Source organism: Poecile atricapillus, chromosome W, assembly GCF_030490865.1.
Source record: "Poecile atricapillus isolate bPoeAtr1 chromosome W, bPoeAtr1.hap1, whole genome shotgun sequence".
In the NCBI taxonomy this organism is placed as follows: domain Eukaryota; kingdom Metazoa; phylum Chordata; class Aves; order Passeriformes; family Paridae; genus Poecile; species Poecile atricapillus.
The window spans coordinates 30,051,723-30,064,249 of record NC_081288.1 but is presented as its reverse complement, the minus strand read 5'-3'; the positions used below and the strand labels follow the sequence as shown (position 1 = coordinate 30,064,249).

At 39.2% G+C, this 12,527-nt stretch overlaps 1 protein-coding gene across 1 annotated transcript in view; it reads left to right on the top strand.

The window, feature by feature from the left end:
- Nucleotides 1-6,733, top strand: part of LOC131591914 (anoctamin-4) — a 112,327-nt gene extending 105,594 nt beyond the window's left edge. Inside the window, exons 25-27 of the mRNA XM_058863032.1 lie at nucleotides 557-676; nucleotides 3,648-3,753; nucleotides 6,542-6,733. Of these exons, the coding sequence (XP_058719015.1) occupies nucleotides 557-676; nucleotides 3,648-3,753; nucleotides 6,542-6,733 (418 nt within the window). The remainder of the gene's footprint in view (nucleotides 1-556; nucleotides 677-3,647; nucleotides 3,754-6,541) is intronic.
- Nucleotides 6,734-12,527: the final 5,794 nt, after the last annotated feature.

The following is a 12,527-nucleotide window of genomic DNA, read 5'->3' as shown; positions in this document are numbered from 1 at the left end:
ATCTTTGCTAACACCAAACTTGACCCTTCTATTGACACCGACAGCCCTTCAACAGGGGACTTAACTTCTACTCAGTGTTCTCTAAATTTTGCCTGGCCCTCACAGTGCTTAGTCACCCTGGGATCTTCTAGAATGGAGTTCCTCTGATTAACTTTTTCTAAAAAGTTGTTTTAAGTGTATTATCTTTCCATCTGATTTAGTCTCCCTTTGTGCTAGTACCATGAGTGTAACAGTGGGAATATTTTGATTATCTTCCTAACTCTCCTCATTATTTTCGCTGCCCCTATTGTGTCACCATTTAGGAGACTATTCAAAAGTAACCAGTCCCAATCTTCACCATTCCTTCTCCCATAGAATTCTACCACTGCTTCACTTTTATTGTTCATCTGACCTACTTTAGCCTTTCTTTTATATTGCCTCAACATCCCTTTCAAATATTAATAAGCTCCAAAATTGTACTTCGGGTTTTTATGAAACCCAAAGAGCATCCTCTTGAGTACAACAGTTAATGGAAAAACCTTGTTGTGTCCTGCTGACAGCATTTTGTCCCCTCTAGGTGTATGGTTGGCTATGTTAATGCCAGTTTGTCAGTATTTCTGGTGTCTGACTTTGAAAATCGTTCAGAGCCAACATCGAATGGAAGTGAATTCTCTGGTTCACCATTAAAATATTGCAGGTAAGTTTCTGGTCAACATACTTCTCTGCTTTAGGACATTGAAATGGAGAAGCATCATAATAAATCTGGAGTTGAAGCTAATTTTTATAAGTTAAAAATGGAAAGTTTTAACTGTGCTGTTCAGGGTCATGCTCTTCTTGGTACTGCTTGGCTGTTACCTGCATGATTTCTTACTTAGATAAAAGAGAAGCTGAGAAGTTGGTGTCTGGAGGATGCTCCTAATGCAGGATTTTTTATGGCATCATAGCTTGACTCAGACACAATCATCATGGATAAATGTGGTGTCAAAGGGCCAGTAATAAATGCCTGATTACTTAGGTGCCAGTGACACCCAATTGTGATGAAATTATATCAGAGGACGTGCACAGGGAAGTCAAGGTTGCACAGGAGCAGCTACACTGAGGTATTTCACAGGTCTGACAGGGATAAACAGGCTCTGTCATAAGCTGTCTTTACGTAACCTCAAATCCAGCATTTCCGAATTGTTGAATTGTTAATATGTTTACATTGTTTCTTACTGGTGTAATTATTAGTAATAATCATATACTTGTGGTTTGAATCCAAAGAAGATGAGCAGTTAATTATCTGCATGTCTTTCTCCTCAACAACAGATTGGAGAAATTGCAGTCTGAGTAAAGTCTGTAATGGAAGATTTGCACCTGAGTGATTTTAATGGCCAAAAACCTCAATGATCTCAATAAAGGTCTTAAATGGTGTCTCAAACAAAAATACCAAACAAATACAGCTACCAGTTTTTAATTGCAATGTTACCTTACAAGCATGAGACCTTGTAGTCCTTTAGCAGATACGCTTAGTCCCAGTATTTTTCACTGTGAGGAATTAAAATATCTTTTCATGAGTGCCTCAAAAGAACAACAGATACTCTGTGATATCACAAAGGTCTGTGATACAGAAAAAATCAGTGATACTTGCCATATTGCAATGTTTTATGAATAGGGAGAATTTTGAGTGGTATAGTATAATACATGGGGGAGGGGTAGAATTAATGCTTTCATTTAACTAACTTATATTTAGAACTGTTGAAATTTACTTGGAAGAAAGAGTATCCCAATGTTGAATTCACCTGTGGAGCAGAACTACAGTGAGAATCCACATTCCATTCCAGATTGTTTACTATAGCATTATTTAATAATTTTTTGTCATTCTGACCATTCTCTTCCCCCCCACCCTGCCCCACTTTCTTCCTTTCTTCCCCAACTTCTTAGCATGAAGTTGCCGCTCCCTAAATCTGATGATGGAAATCCCACAATTTAAAAAAAAAAAAAAAAAAAAAAATTTGTCGGCTCAGTATCCCCTAAATAGAACACTTTTAAAATTGTGTGATAAATCTCCAAAAGAGATATATGCTCCTTTGGGAGACACAGAATTATTATGTATATCTACCCTTGAAAGAAAATTAACATTTTCTTTAGCTGAGCTTATCTCTCAGGTTCTTACTCACCTGCATTGGGCTAAAACATCAGTCATTTTAATTGCACTTCAAGGCAGATATTGACAGGGAGGTAAAGAAATATTGTCTTCTACTGTGTAATAGTGTAGGCATTTTTCCAGGAAGGCAGTTTGTCTGAACAAATTTTTCTTTTTCATGTGTAACAATGGATTTCTAGCAAGGGAAAAAAAAGATATATACTCTACTGGGGCTTGGTCCAGGGATTTCTTTTTTTGGGATGCTCAGAATATTGTAGAACATCCTAAACTATGAATTCAGAATGCTACTTTCACAAGGAAAGATCATCTCAGTTTTAAGAACTTATTCTAGAAATACTGCAATTTCTGAGAGATTTGATGCTGACTAAGATGTCAGGACAGTTTATTTCAGACTATATAGCACCCTCTGCAATCTAAGAAAGTGAAGCCTCATGGAGAAATATGAATTATCATAGAGATTAAATAACTGTTTATTTCTTTTATTCATCTGCATTTTCATTAGTTTCTTAAAACTAACTTAGTGATCAGCCTGTATTATTTACTATGGTCTTTGCAATATTTTTTTACAGTGCATTTTCTGTCCCATCTAGGAAACAGAGTAAGAAGCAAACAATTTTTACACTACTTTTAAATAAGTATTATTTTAGAATTAACAAAATGCTAGTAAAAATGGACTCCAGAATGTATGACTTAAACAGATTCATGGTTTGTAAATACAATCTTGGAGTATTCCTGGATCCAGCTTTCCCAATAGATATCTACAGTTAAATTTTGGAGTCCTAAAGTCTTTCAAGAAAAACCCTGTGAGAAAAGACACTAGATGACTTTCTCACATGGTCCTCACCCTGTTGATATACCAAGAGGTGCAGTGCTGGATCTGCTGAAGTCAGGATGAGTCATGTTTTACACCAGGGATGGCCAACTAATTGATCAAGGGCCAGGTGGAGTCCATGGGGCATTTTTATATGGATTTTGGGAGAACTATCAGGCTGACAAAACCGGGGACACTAATAGGTTTAAAATGTCCTTGAAGTGGGAATAAAGCATCCCTTAAAAGAGCAGAGCATCCCACCCTTCTCCAGGCTCTGAGGAGATGCCTGAAAGGAACATGTCTTGCTGCCAAGAAGATGTAGGGTTGAAGCACCCACCATCCTGTGTGTTTGCTTCAGGGATTTTCTTCAGACACTGGTTTGTGTCCTTTGTACCCAATTTCCATTAGCACTCCTGGAGTGCATTTTACCAGTGTGTTTCAGCTGAAAGTAAATCCATTTGCATGAAGAAAAGCATGGTAAGTGCAGGTGATCAAGACTCTTGCTTCAAAAGCAGGTGCCTGACCTGAAATCAAACGCTAGCACAGACCCAGCCTTAGAAGCAAGCAGTATCAGGTTAACCTGTACAGTTTGAACTGAGCTAATTTTTGGTGCAGAAAATGTAATGATCAAGAGAAAGTGAGTTTTGGTTTTGCCTTCACCCAGGCAGCAGTGCAGAGCTTGCTAAGTACCACTCTGTGCTTGTCTTTCAGGTACAGGGACTACCGGGACCCTCCTCACTCCCCAGTGCCCTACGGTTACACACTGCAGTTCTGGCACGTCTTAGCAGCGCGCTTGGCTTTCATCATTGTCTTTGAGGTCAGTGACCATTCAGATGGCAGAACAAAGCCAAAAAGAAAACAAATTTCCCTCTGAAGCTTTGCATTGGGCTGATCTATGATGGCAGCTGCTGAGGTGTTTTTTGTCTTAGTTTCTTCTACTTATATTGTGCTTTGTATTCTCAGCTTTGTTTTCTGAACAGTCACAGCCATGTAGGTTCTCACAGAAAAGGGAATGTAACACTGAAAACTATAGCAGTGACTTGCAAAGAGGGGGAAATAAATTAATCTTTTATTTACTTTCTGAGTAACTTGTCTAGGTTGGGAAACCATATGCTGACTGTTGTGTAAGGGTAGGAGTGAAGGAACATGAGAAGAAATATTAAATCTGAGCATTGGAGAAACAATGACAGTTAAAGTTACACTATTTACACATCTAGCTATTTTTCTTGGTTTTTTTTTTATGCCCTTCATTCCTTCAGAATGATTGGCACCAAAAAGATGATGACAATGAAAAGGATTCAATATCCTTGTCTACCTTCATAATATTAGTATTTACTGTCAGTACCTCAGATGTCTTTAAGGCAAACCAGAGGAGGTAATACCAACTTCACATGACTGGTATTCCCATGTTGATTTTGAAAAACTGAGCTAGAAGAGTAGGAAAATAGGATGAGATGATTTACCAAAAAAAAAAAAACCAAAAAACTGAAGTCCTAATTTCAAGTGCCTGAATATCCCCACCATAATCCAGGAGCTCAATATCTCTCCAGCACAAGAAGTTTGAAATGCCTTTTACACTGTGAAGAAACCAAAGAAGCAACACATGACTTTAAAAGACTCTTCACTCAATCCTCTGCTCTGAATTCATAGCAACAGGGAATTCAACACAGATATGGAAACTGTAGTCACCATACAGGCATATGGCATAATCTTGATGAGCACCTCTTGCATTCTGACTCACAGAACAGTGTAAATTCATTCTGAACTGAGCTTTCAACACACCTCTTTGGTTAACGCAGCAGAAGCATTCGTGGTACAGCAAAAGTGGAGAAGAAGCATTTTCTAGATTATTATTTCTATTCTTCGTGGCTTAGCAGAAGGCTGAGGGCTTCAGCAAATTCCCCATGATTGTAATTTTCATACCTTCCCAGGTGAAGGAATATGGCACTGCAGGTTGGGCACTCTTCCTCCTTTACACTAGGTAACTTATTAGCGGTTGGTTCCCAAGGAGATAATTTCTTCCATCAGTTGTTGCACACTCAGGGAAACATTAAGGGAAAGAAAGAAAGATTTGATAGAGGCCTGCGGGGCTTAATGTCTTCTAGTTTCATAAGCTGCCAGTACTGAAGGTCGGGGTATGCTTCTCCAGAAAGGACTACAAGAATGATTTTGGCAGGTCAGCCTAAGAATCTTAAAGACTGAAGAGAGTCTGACCTCTCGATGCACACTTGACATAAAGGCAGTACAGCTTAGACATAAGGAGAAGTGAGGCAAGAAAAATGAGTCCTGTTCAAGTTTCAGTGTCCAGACAAATTTGTGACCAGATGTGGAATAACTTTTTGAGCTGCCTGTTACCGGCACATCTGATTTGACTTTGCTTTATCTCAACCAAAGCCATAGGCTGGCTCATATTTGCCTCCCTCAACATGAGCTACTCTGTTTATTGACACTGCAAACTGTCTCCTTAACTATATCTATGAAATCAAAAAGGTAATTGCAGCAGAAACCATGAGCTTTCTTTTTGAAAACACCAATGGCTGTATTGTGAATGCTACAGTCCTTACAATAAATATTGCTCTAAGAGATAGGGGATTCAAGGTAGGTTTTTTCATAAATTAACTACCTAAGCTCGGACCCCTTTTTGGTACTCTGAGTGTGGTTTGTTTTGGAGCTTAACCTCCTTTGTCACCACAAAAGGAATTATTTGTCCAGGTTAAACTCACAGAAGAGGCTTTTTTTCTCTTTTTAGGTTTGGAAAACAAACCCCAACAATTAGAGTATTGTGAGTTTATTTATCATGAGGGAAGAATACATGGGAAAACATTTTACATTCTCTTTTCAGTGAAGGGTTTCTGAAGGGTTTTCTGAAGGGTTCTGCTTGAAGAAGAAGAAATACCTTTATTTCCCCAATCTAGAATGTATGTCCTTTCTGAGATTGAGGACTTTTCCATTTATATGTTACTCCTTTCAAGTGAAGTGAGTAAATGTCTAAGCAGCATTTTTGTTCAAACAGAAAAGAACACTCAAGCAACCCTCGGGCATCAAACTTAAGCTTTGCAGTGTCATGCATAGAATAGGAAGGCCAAAGGATCAACCTGTATTTAATTGTGGTGTTTGCTAAACAGGAATATATATCTTTGGATAAGAGACACAGTGTAAGAAAAAATGTTTAGATTTCAATTTATATAGATACACTACTACTTTTGTATAGGTACATTACTTCAGATTTCTATGTGTTTATGGCAACAGGAAAGTGTTACATCATGTAAGCCTCCTCTTCCTGCAGAGCAGGAACTAATACCACTACTAATACCAGGCTCTATCCAAACAACCTTACCTGGGATTTGAACACACAGCTCATAGAACAGTTTTGAAGCCTTATTTGAACCCACCTGCTCATAATTTCTGCTGTGACCCATAATCCACTGACTTTGACTGGAGGTTTTGTGGGGGAAAAGACTTCATGGTTTGCTTTCTTAAAATTTAGTAATGGAAAACACAGTATCTGTCTGCAAATTGGAAAGGTAAGGTTTTCAGAAGATATGAAAAGTACTTGTTTTCTTCTTGGGGTTTTAAATTTGTCATTCCTTTTTTTGTGTTCACAGCATCTTGTCTTTTGCATAAAGAATCTGATCTCCTACTTAATTCCAGATCTTCCAAAAGATCTGAGAGATAGAATGAGGCGAGAAAAGTATCTGATTCAGGAAATGATGTATGAAGCTGAACTAGAACGTCTTCAAAAAGAGCGAAAGGAAAGAAAAAAGAATGGAAAATCTTATCACAATGAGTGGCCGTGACAGGATGAGGAAGAAACTGCTTAAAAGAAGCACTCTTGTTTATAAAAAAATCCTGGTTTTCTACAGCAGAAAGTGCACTGAAAGGAATAGTCAGTAATGCTGTGTGCACTTCGTGCATGTGTGCCCCTGTTCAATAGGGTGGATTTTGTCATAAGCCTTTTGAAATTAGAGGTGTTTCCAAGGCTTAGTCTTCTCCAGAGCTGATGTCAACATGAGCACATCAGACCAATACTACATCACTGCACTCTTGCCAGGAAGCTCCAAGGCCCTGACCAAAATTTGAGGCCCTGAACTTCAAAGCAGTTATCCTACTTACAGTGCTTTAAAGAACTTGGTGATCTTACGGCTCATTCTCATGAAGTTGCTACTTCACAAGCAGTGGCTGCGCCTTGGCAACGTGGCAGTGTTTGTCCGTGTGTGTGGCCACCACCTGCAGCACGTGCATGGCAGCGTTGCTCTCTTCCACAGTGGACCCAACGCGTTAGTTTGCATTTGCCACCAGTTAAGGTCACATAGGTAGACCATTTCCATTACTCAACAACAGTGAAGTATTATCTAGAAGGAAATGCATGATCACGAGTCTGATCAACTGCTCTAACAATGCTGAAAAATGTAGGCATCAGAAGTGCAGACAGGTAGCCGAGCATCTAAATATGGCCAGAGTTATCTAGCTGTAGGGTCATTTATTTGGAAATGACACTGTGAAAAGTTGGTAATATATGTTAAAGATTTGAACAGTGCCTTTTCAGCTATAGGACTGTCTGGTGTCTGAAGGAATCAAATCAGGTTAGGGCATCTTGCCCAGAACTGCCCATGTATTTGTGTTGCCAGATCACGTTGAGGCCTAGTCAGGAATTAGGGTGTACTTACACACATAACAGATGTCAGATGGTGTCTTAAAGACCTGTCTGCCTAAGTAAAACAGACAAAAAAAACCAGACAGATGAACAAGGTCAGCAGAATAAAACACAGTCATCTAGAATATCTACACTTGTAGCACTTTCTGTATTTATGATTCCATTACCTATGAAGGGGTGGAGGGAAAAACCAAAACAACAGACATGAAACAGCTTGAAATCCTTAATGCTGAGCAATTCTACACAGGCTGCAAATTAGACTTGGGTGAAATAAGCCACTGTCAATATCCTTTAGCAAATTCCTTAGTACTGATAAATTTTAAATTTCTGATTTAATTAAGAAATTAAAAAATTCCAGACTATTAACCCAAAAGAGTGGACTTGTAGCTTTGAAGACATCACACCTGTTGGATGGAACGACATGAATCAAAATACTGAGTGTTGTAAAAGCTCTTCTATCAGTTGTTTCCACAAGTTATTCTGGAAGTAATTTGATAGGAGTAGAATTTGCCCTTCTGGACAGATCACACAGAATGCAAGCTTCTATGGATGGATACCTCAAGCTCCACATGACAACAGGACCATTTGCACCATGACAAATATCACCAAATTAGATCTATTAACTTTTTTCCACTACTAAGAACTGTGCTATTTTCATGAGAGGGGGAAGCTTTAATGAAAAGCAACATGACTAGAGCAAAGAGAGGGATGAAAGAAAATGTGAGCACCCTCCTCTCTGTAGACACTGCCTGCCTACACAAAAAAGCAAGGAATCTCCTCCAGTAGCAACCCACCATCCCACCTGAAGAGGAAAAAGGACATAGCAGTTCCCTTTTATCAGCTGTTCCTGACCCAAGCCTGAAAGTCCCGTGAGACATGAGCACTGAAGGAATTTTAGGATTAGTCTTTTCTGTGTTGGCTCAGTGCCAAACTGAGTGGGGAGCACCACTAGGAGTTGTGGGGTAAATTCCTGATTAATGGGGAAGTGAACTTGTTCATCCTTGCTTCTGCTTACAGCAGCTGTGGACACATCCCACAGGACAGTGGGAAATAGGAGTGTTTCTATCTCTGTAAATAGGGGGTGGGGATCAGGCAATGTTGACCTCCAATACACACATGCCAGATGGGTTAGTATTTACCATCCACCACCAACAGTTGCAGCCTGGGGACTTTGGGGCAGGATCACTGGGCAAAATCATATTCAGACCAAATTCTCATGAATAACTGGATTATTTTGGATACCCTCTGTTTAATGTCTAAGCCAACAGATGACCAGAGCTTAGAAACTGCTAAGTAGTAAAGTGAGACATGAGCCATGCATAAAATCAGTGTCACCCATATGAGCAAAATGGACCTTTGCAAATCCCTGCAGTAAGATGCTGCGTTGTCAATTTAGGTCTCTATAACTTCTGAGAACTGAACTGAACAATAGAATAGAAACTAATTTCCACTCCAGAGAAACCACTGCAGTAAAATGTGCCAAAACAAATAACACGCAGCAGAAATGCAGTAGATAATAATTGTTTTTGAGAGTAGTTTTCAAGATAGCTCCATTATGATGAATTTTCCTGACAACACATTGCTAGAAATTGTGTCCTGCTCTGCTCTAAATGAGACCATAGGTTGGCTGCTTGCCAAGCTTGTGCTCAGTATCATGGTGCAAGGGGCTCTGACCTCCCTGGCAGATCCTGAGTACATCTCTGTCACTTCAGATTGACCAGTCAACCTGTAAAGGTTTCTCTGCTGCTGGTCTGATAATAGATTTCCCTGGAGTCCTTCAGAGCTACATAGCAGAACACTCAGGAAATATGCCCCCTTTTTATTTATTAGAAAAATAAAATATAAATAATAGTATAATAATAAATGGAATTTTAATAGTCTCTAGAGAACTAATTTATGCCGTTCTCTTCCTGATCTGATGATGGGTTTTGTTTAGATCTCCATGTGACAGTCCTGTATGTTGTTTACTTATTCCAGCTCCACAAGAGCACTACCTTCAAGGGAATGAGAAAGAAATGCAACCTCAGTGCATGGCACAGACATTTTACATAGCAAGCAGGACAGCACACAACAGAGGATTTACTGTGAAATCATCTTGCAATCAGCATAGGATTGTTCTCTATAGGCCATTCTTGACAGCAGCATGTACTTCATGAGCAGTTACACACCAGTTTTTAAAACCAAGGGAAAAATGTATATTGGGACTGTTTTTCAGCCCGTTTGTTAAGTTTTTTGCATTCTGTCCCATGCTGGTTTTACAGATCTTAGACTAAAAAATGTAAATGAACAACCTGGATACTCTGACAAAAGAAAAATCTAGGATTAGAACATCATCTACATTCAAGCCACCAAATACTATGACAGAAACCGTGTTTACAAATCAGTTCTTTTTTATTTTAAATCTTTCTGAGGGGAGTTACATTATTGACCATATATATTATATATATATATATATATATAAAGTATATAGAGAGATTGTTTATTTGTAAATAGAAAAATTCTATGGAGAAGAATGTCAAGTTTTCACACTTTAAAAAACAATCATCAACATAAAGCCATGTTTAATGCTTGTATAATGTGATGTAATAAACTTTAAAAATAAATTATGCACATGAAATATTTACCGCTTGTAATTCATGTGTTTCTTCCTGTTTACCTTATTTGTTCAGCAAGCAAACTTACCAGTCAGATTGAAGTAAAATTTAAATGCAGACCAAAAAGAGAAAAAATCTTTCACTGTTTTCTCTCTGTGGTTGTGTATTCACAGAGTCAAATGTTGTTACCGTTGTGGGGTTTTTTTAGGGCTGGAATTTTTTAATGTTTTTATTTAAAGAGGTTCCTAATTGTTTTGTTTCATGACCCTGCAAGATGCTGCATGTAATTTGGACACTGTGGAGTGCTGCCACTCCTGTGAAATGAATCAGTTTTGAGCATCCCACATTTCTTAATCAGGTGAATTTTTAACTGGGAGAGATGAAGGATCAGGGAGCCGGAGTATGGTGGAGAGTCCAAGAATTGTCTTGCTTTTACACAGACAAGGAAGACCTTGGCTTAGTGTTCAGCTAGCAGAGGACAGTACATTTTCCCAGAGAAAATACTATTGAAAACCGGTGAATTGTTTTAATTAATGAAGCAAATTAAGAAGGATATAGAAAAAAAAAAATAGAGCCAAAAGAGTTACTTTATAGCTCTGGAGCAGTCACAGGCAGTTAGATAGCAAGAAATGGGATAGTTGCAGAGGTCACCTGCAAAGAGTAAGGGTGTTTGTCTCTAAACTGCTTACAGCAAGATATACTTCCCAGTGAAAACCCATCTTGATGTTATGATTGTGGACCAATAAATATTTCACTTTCACTTCATACCATACTTTCACTTCATATAAACCTTCACTCCAAACCATAATTTGAGTTAAATGACTGCTCAGTGCTTAAATAGTGACTTCAGCAATAAAGGTGAGGTAAGATGGTAATTTACACATTTCCTCTGTTTTAAACAACTAAATGAATTCAAAGCTTGGAGGAGAAAACTACATTTTTTAAGTATGATAACCAGGAAGATTAGTCTTCATGAACAAAGCAGGTAGAAGTTACAGATGATCTAAGACAGTCTAAGGCAGCATCAACTACAGCACAGTAATTTCAGCACAGAGTGATGCAGAAAGGACATGCTGATGCTGTATCACACAGCAGTGACCAGTCACCCTCTGGCAAAGCACATCCTTATGGGAATTCAGCATTTGGATTGGGAGGGTTGTAGCCATAGCAGCAGGCACACAGCTCAAGGGCTTGCTGCAGGTTTCTGTTCTCTGTTACAGCTTACTCTCTCACAAAGCACAGGTACACAGAGGCACAGCAGTCCACTTCAGCACTTTGAGCAGTGTGGAGAGAGCAGTACTTACCCTCTTTCAGATATGTGGGCTGAAAGTACCTGGTAAGTATGAATTATTATATTCCAAGGCTGAAGAAGTGTTCCATAGCACAGAATGCAGTATCTGCTTCTGGGTCATGAAGACAAAGCACAAGATTAAATGAGCTGCACTTACCTTCTGAGACATGAGAAACACAGCCAGCTGACTCAGTCAATGAGCTAATTGTCTCAGAGTAACTCAGTCCCAAAACAGAGATATTCCTGTCCTGAATCCTAGAAGACTTTATTCAGGATGCTATTGTTTGACTCAGATCTTAGATATAGGGACACAAGACCTAACTCATGGGATCTATCCCACTTGATCATATCCCTTCCCTTCCACACAGTGGCTTCTTCAGGCACTGACCTGAACCTGCAGCAGAGGACAGTGAGAAAAGGGGCTGGACCTAAACTCTGCACTGAATAATGCAAAAAAAGTTCTTCAGGAGGCATGGATGAAACCTGCCTCCATCACATAGTTTTTTGTGCTGGATTAGCCAATAGAGTCATGGCCTTGGTGGCACCCACCAGTCTGGCTGCCCTGTTCTCCTGTCTGATCCTTGGAGTCCATTTTTTCACCTTTGTTTTCTGATCTTAATAGTTCATCTTATGCAGTAGATCATCAAGTGCCCTCTGTCACAAAGGCACAGAAAAAAATTGATTTAGATGCTACAGGACCTCAGTCAAGGTAGCTAAGCTAACACTGTGTCATATTCCAAGTTACAGCAGCTCAGTACTTGGTACAAATGCATTGTAACTTTCAGAAAGCATTTAAGGCATGCAGTCAGTTTTTCACTTGATTCCCAAGCATGACTGCCTTCTAAGCTTCATAGCTCAGCTTTCCGGCAATGGCTTTAATTTTCCAACTTGATTCTGCTGCTACAGGAGAGTTTTAAACACTCTTGTACAGCCATAGTAAAAGTCTGAAGTACAAAAACAACACAGTGGGTCAGAGTCTGTTCCCCACTGTACCCGAAAGGAGGCAGGAGAAATAATGGGGTTTTTCACCCTCCCAAACACCAGCACAGTGC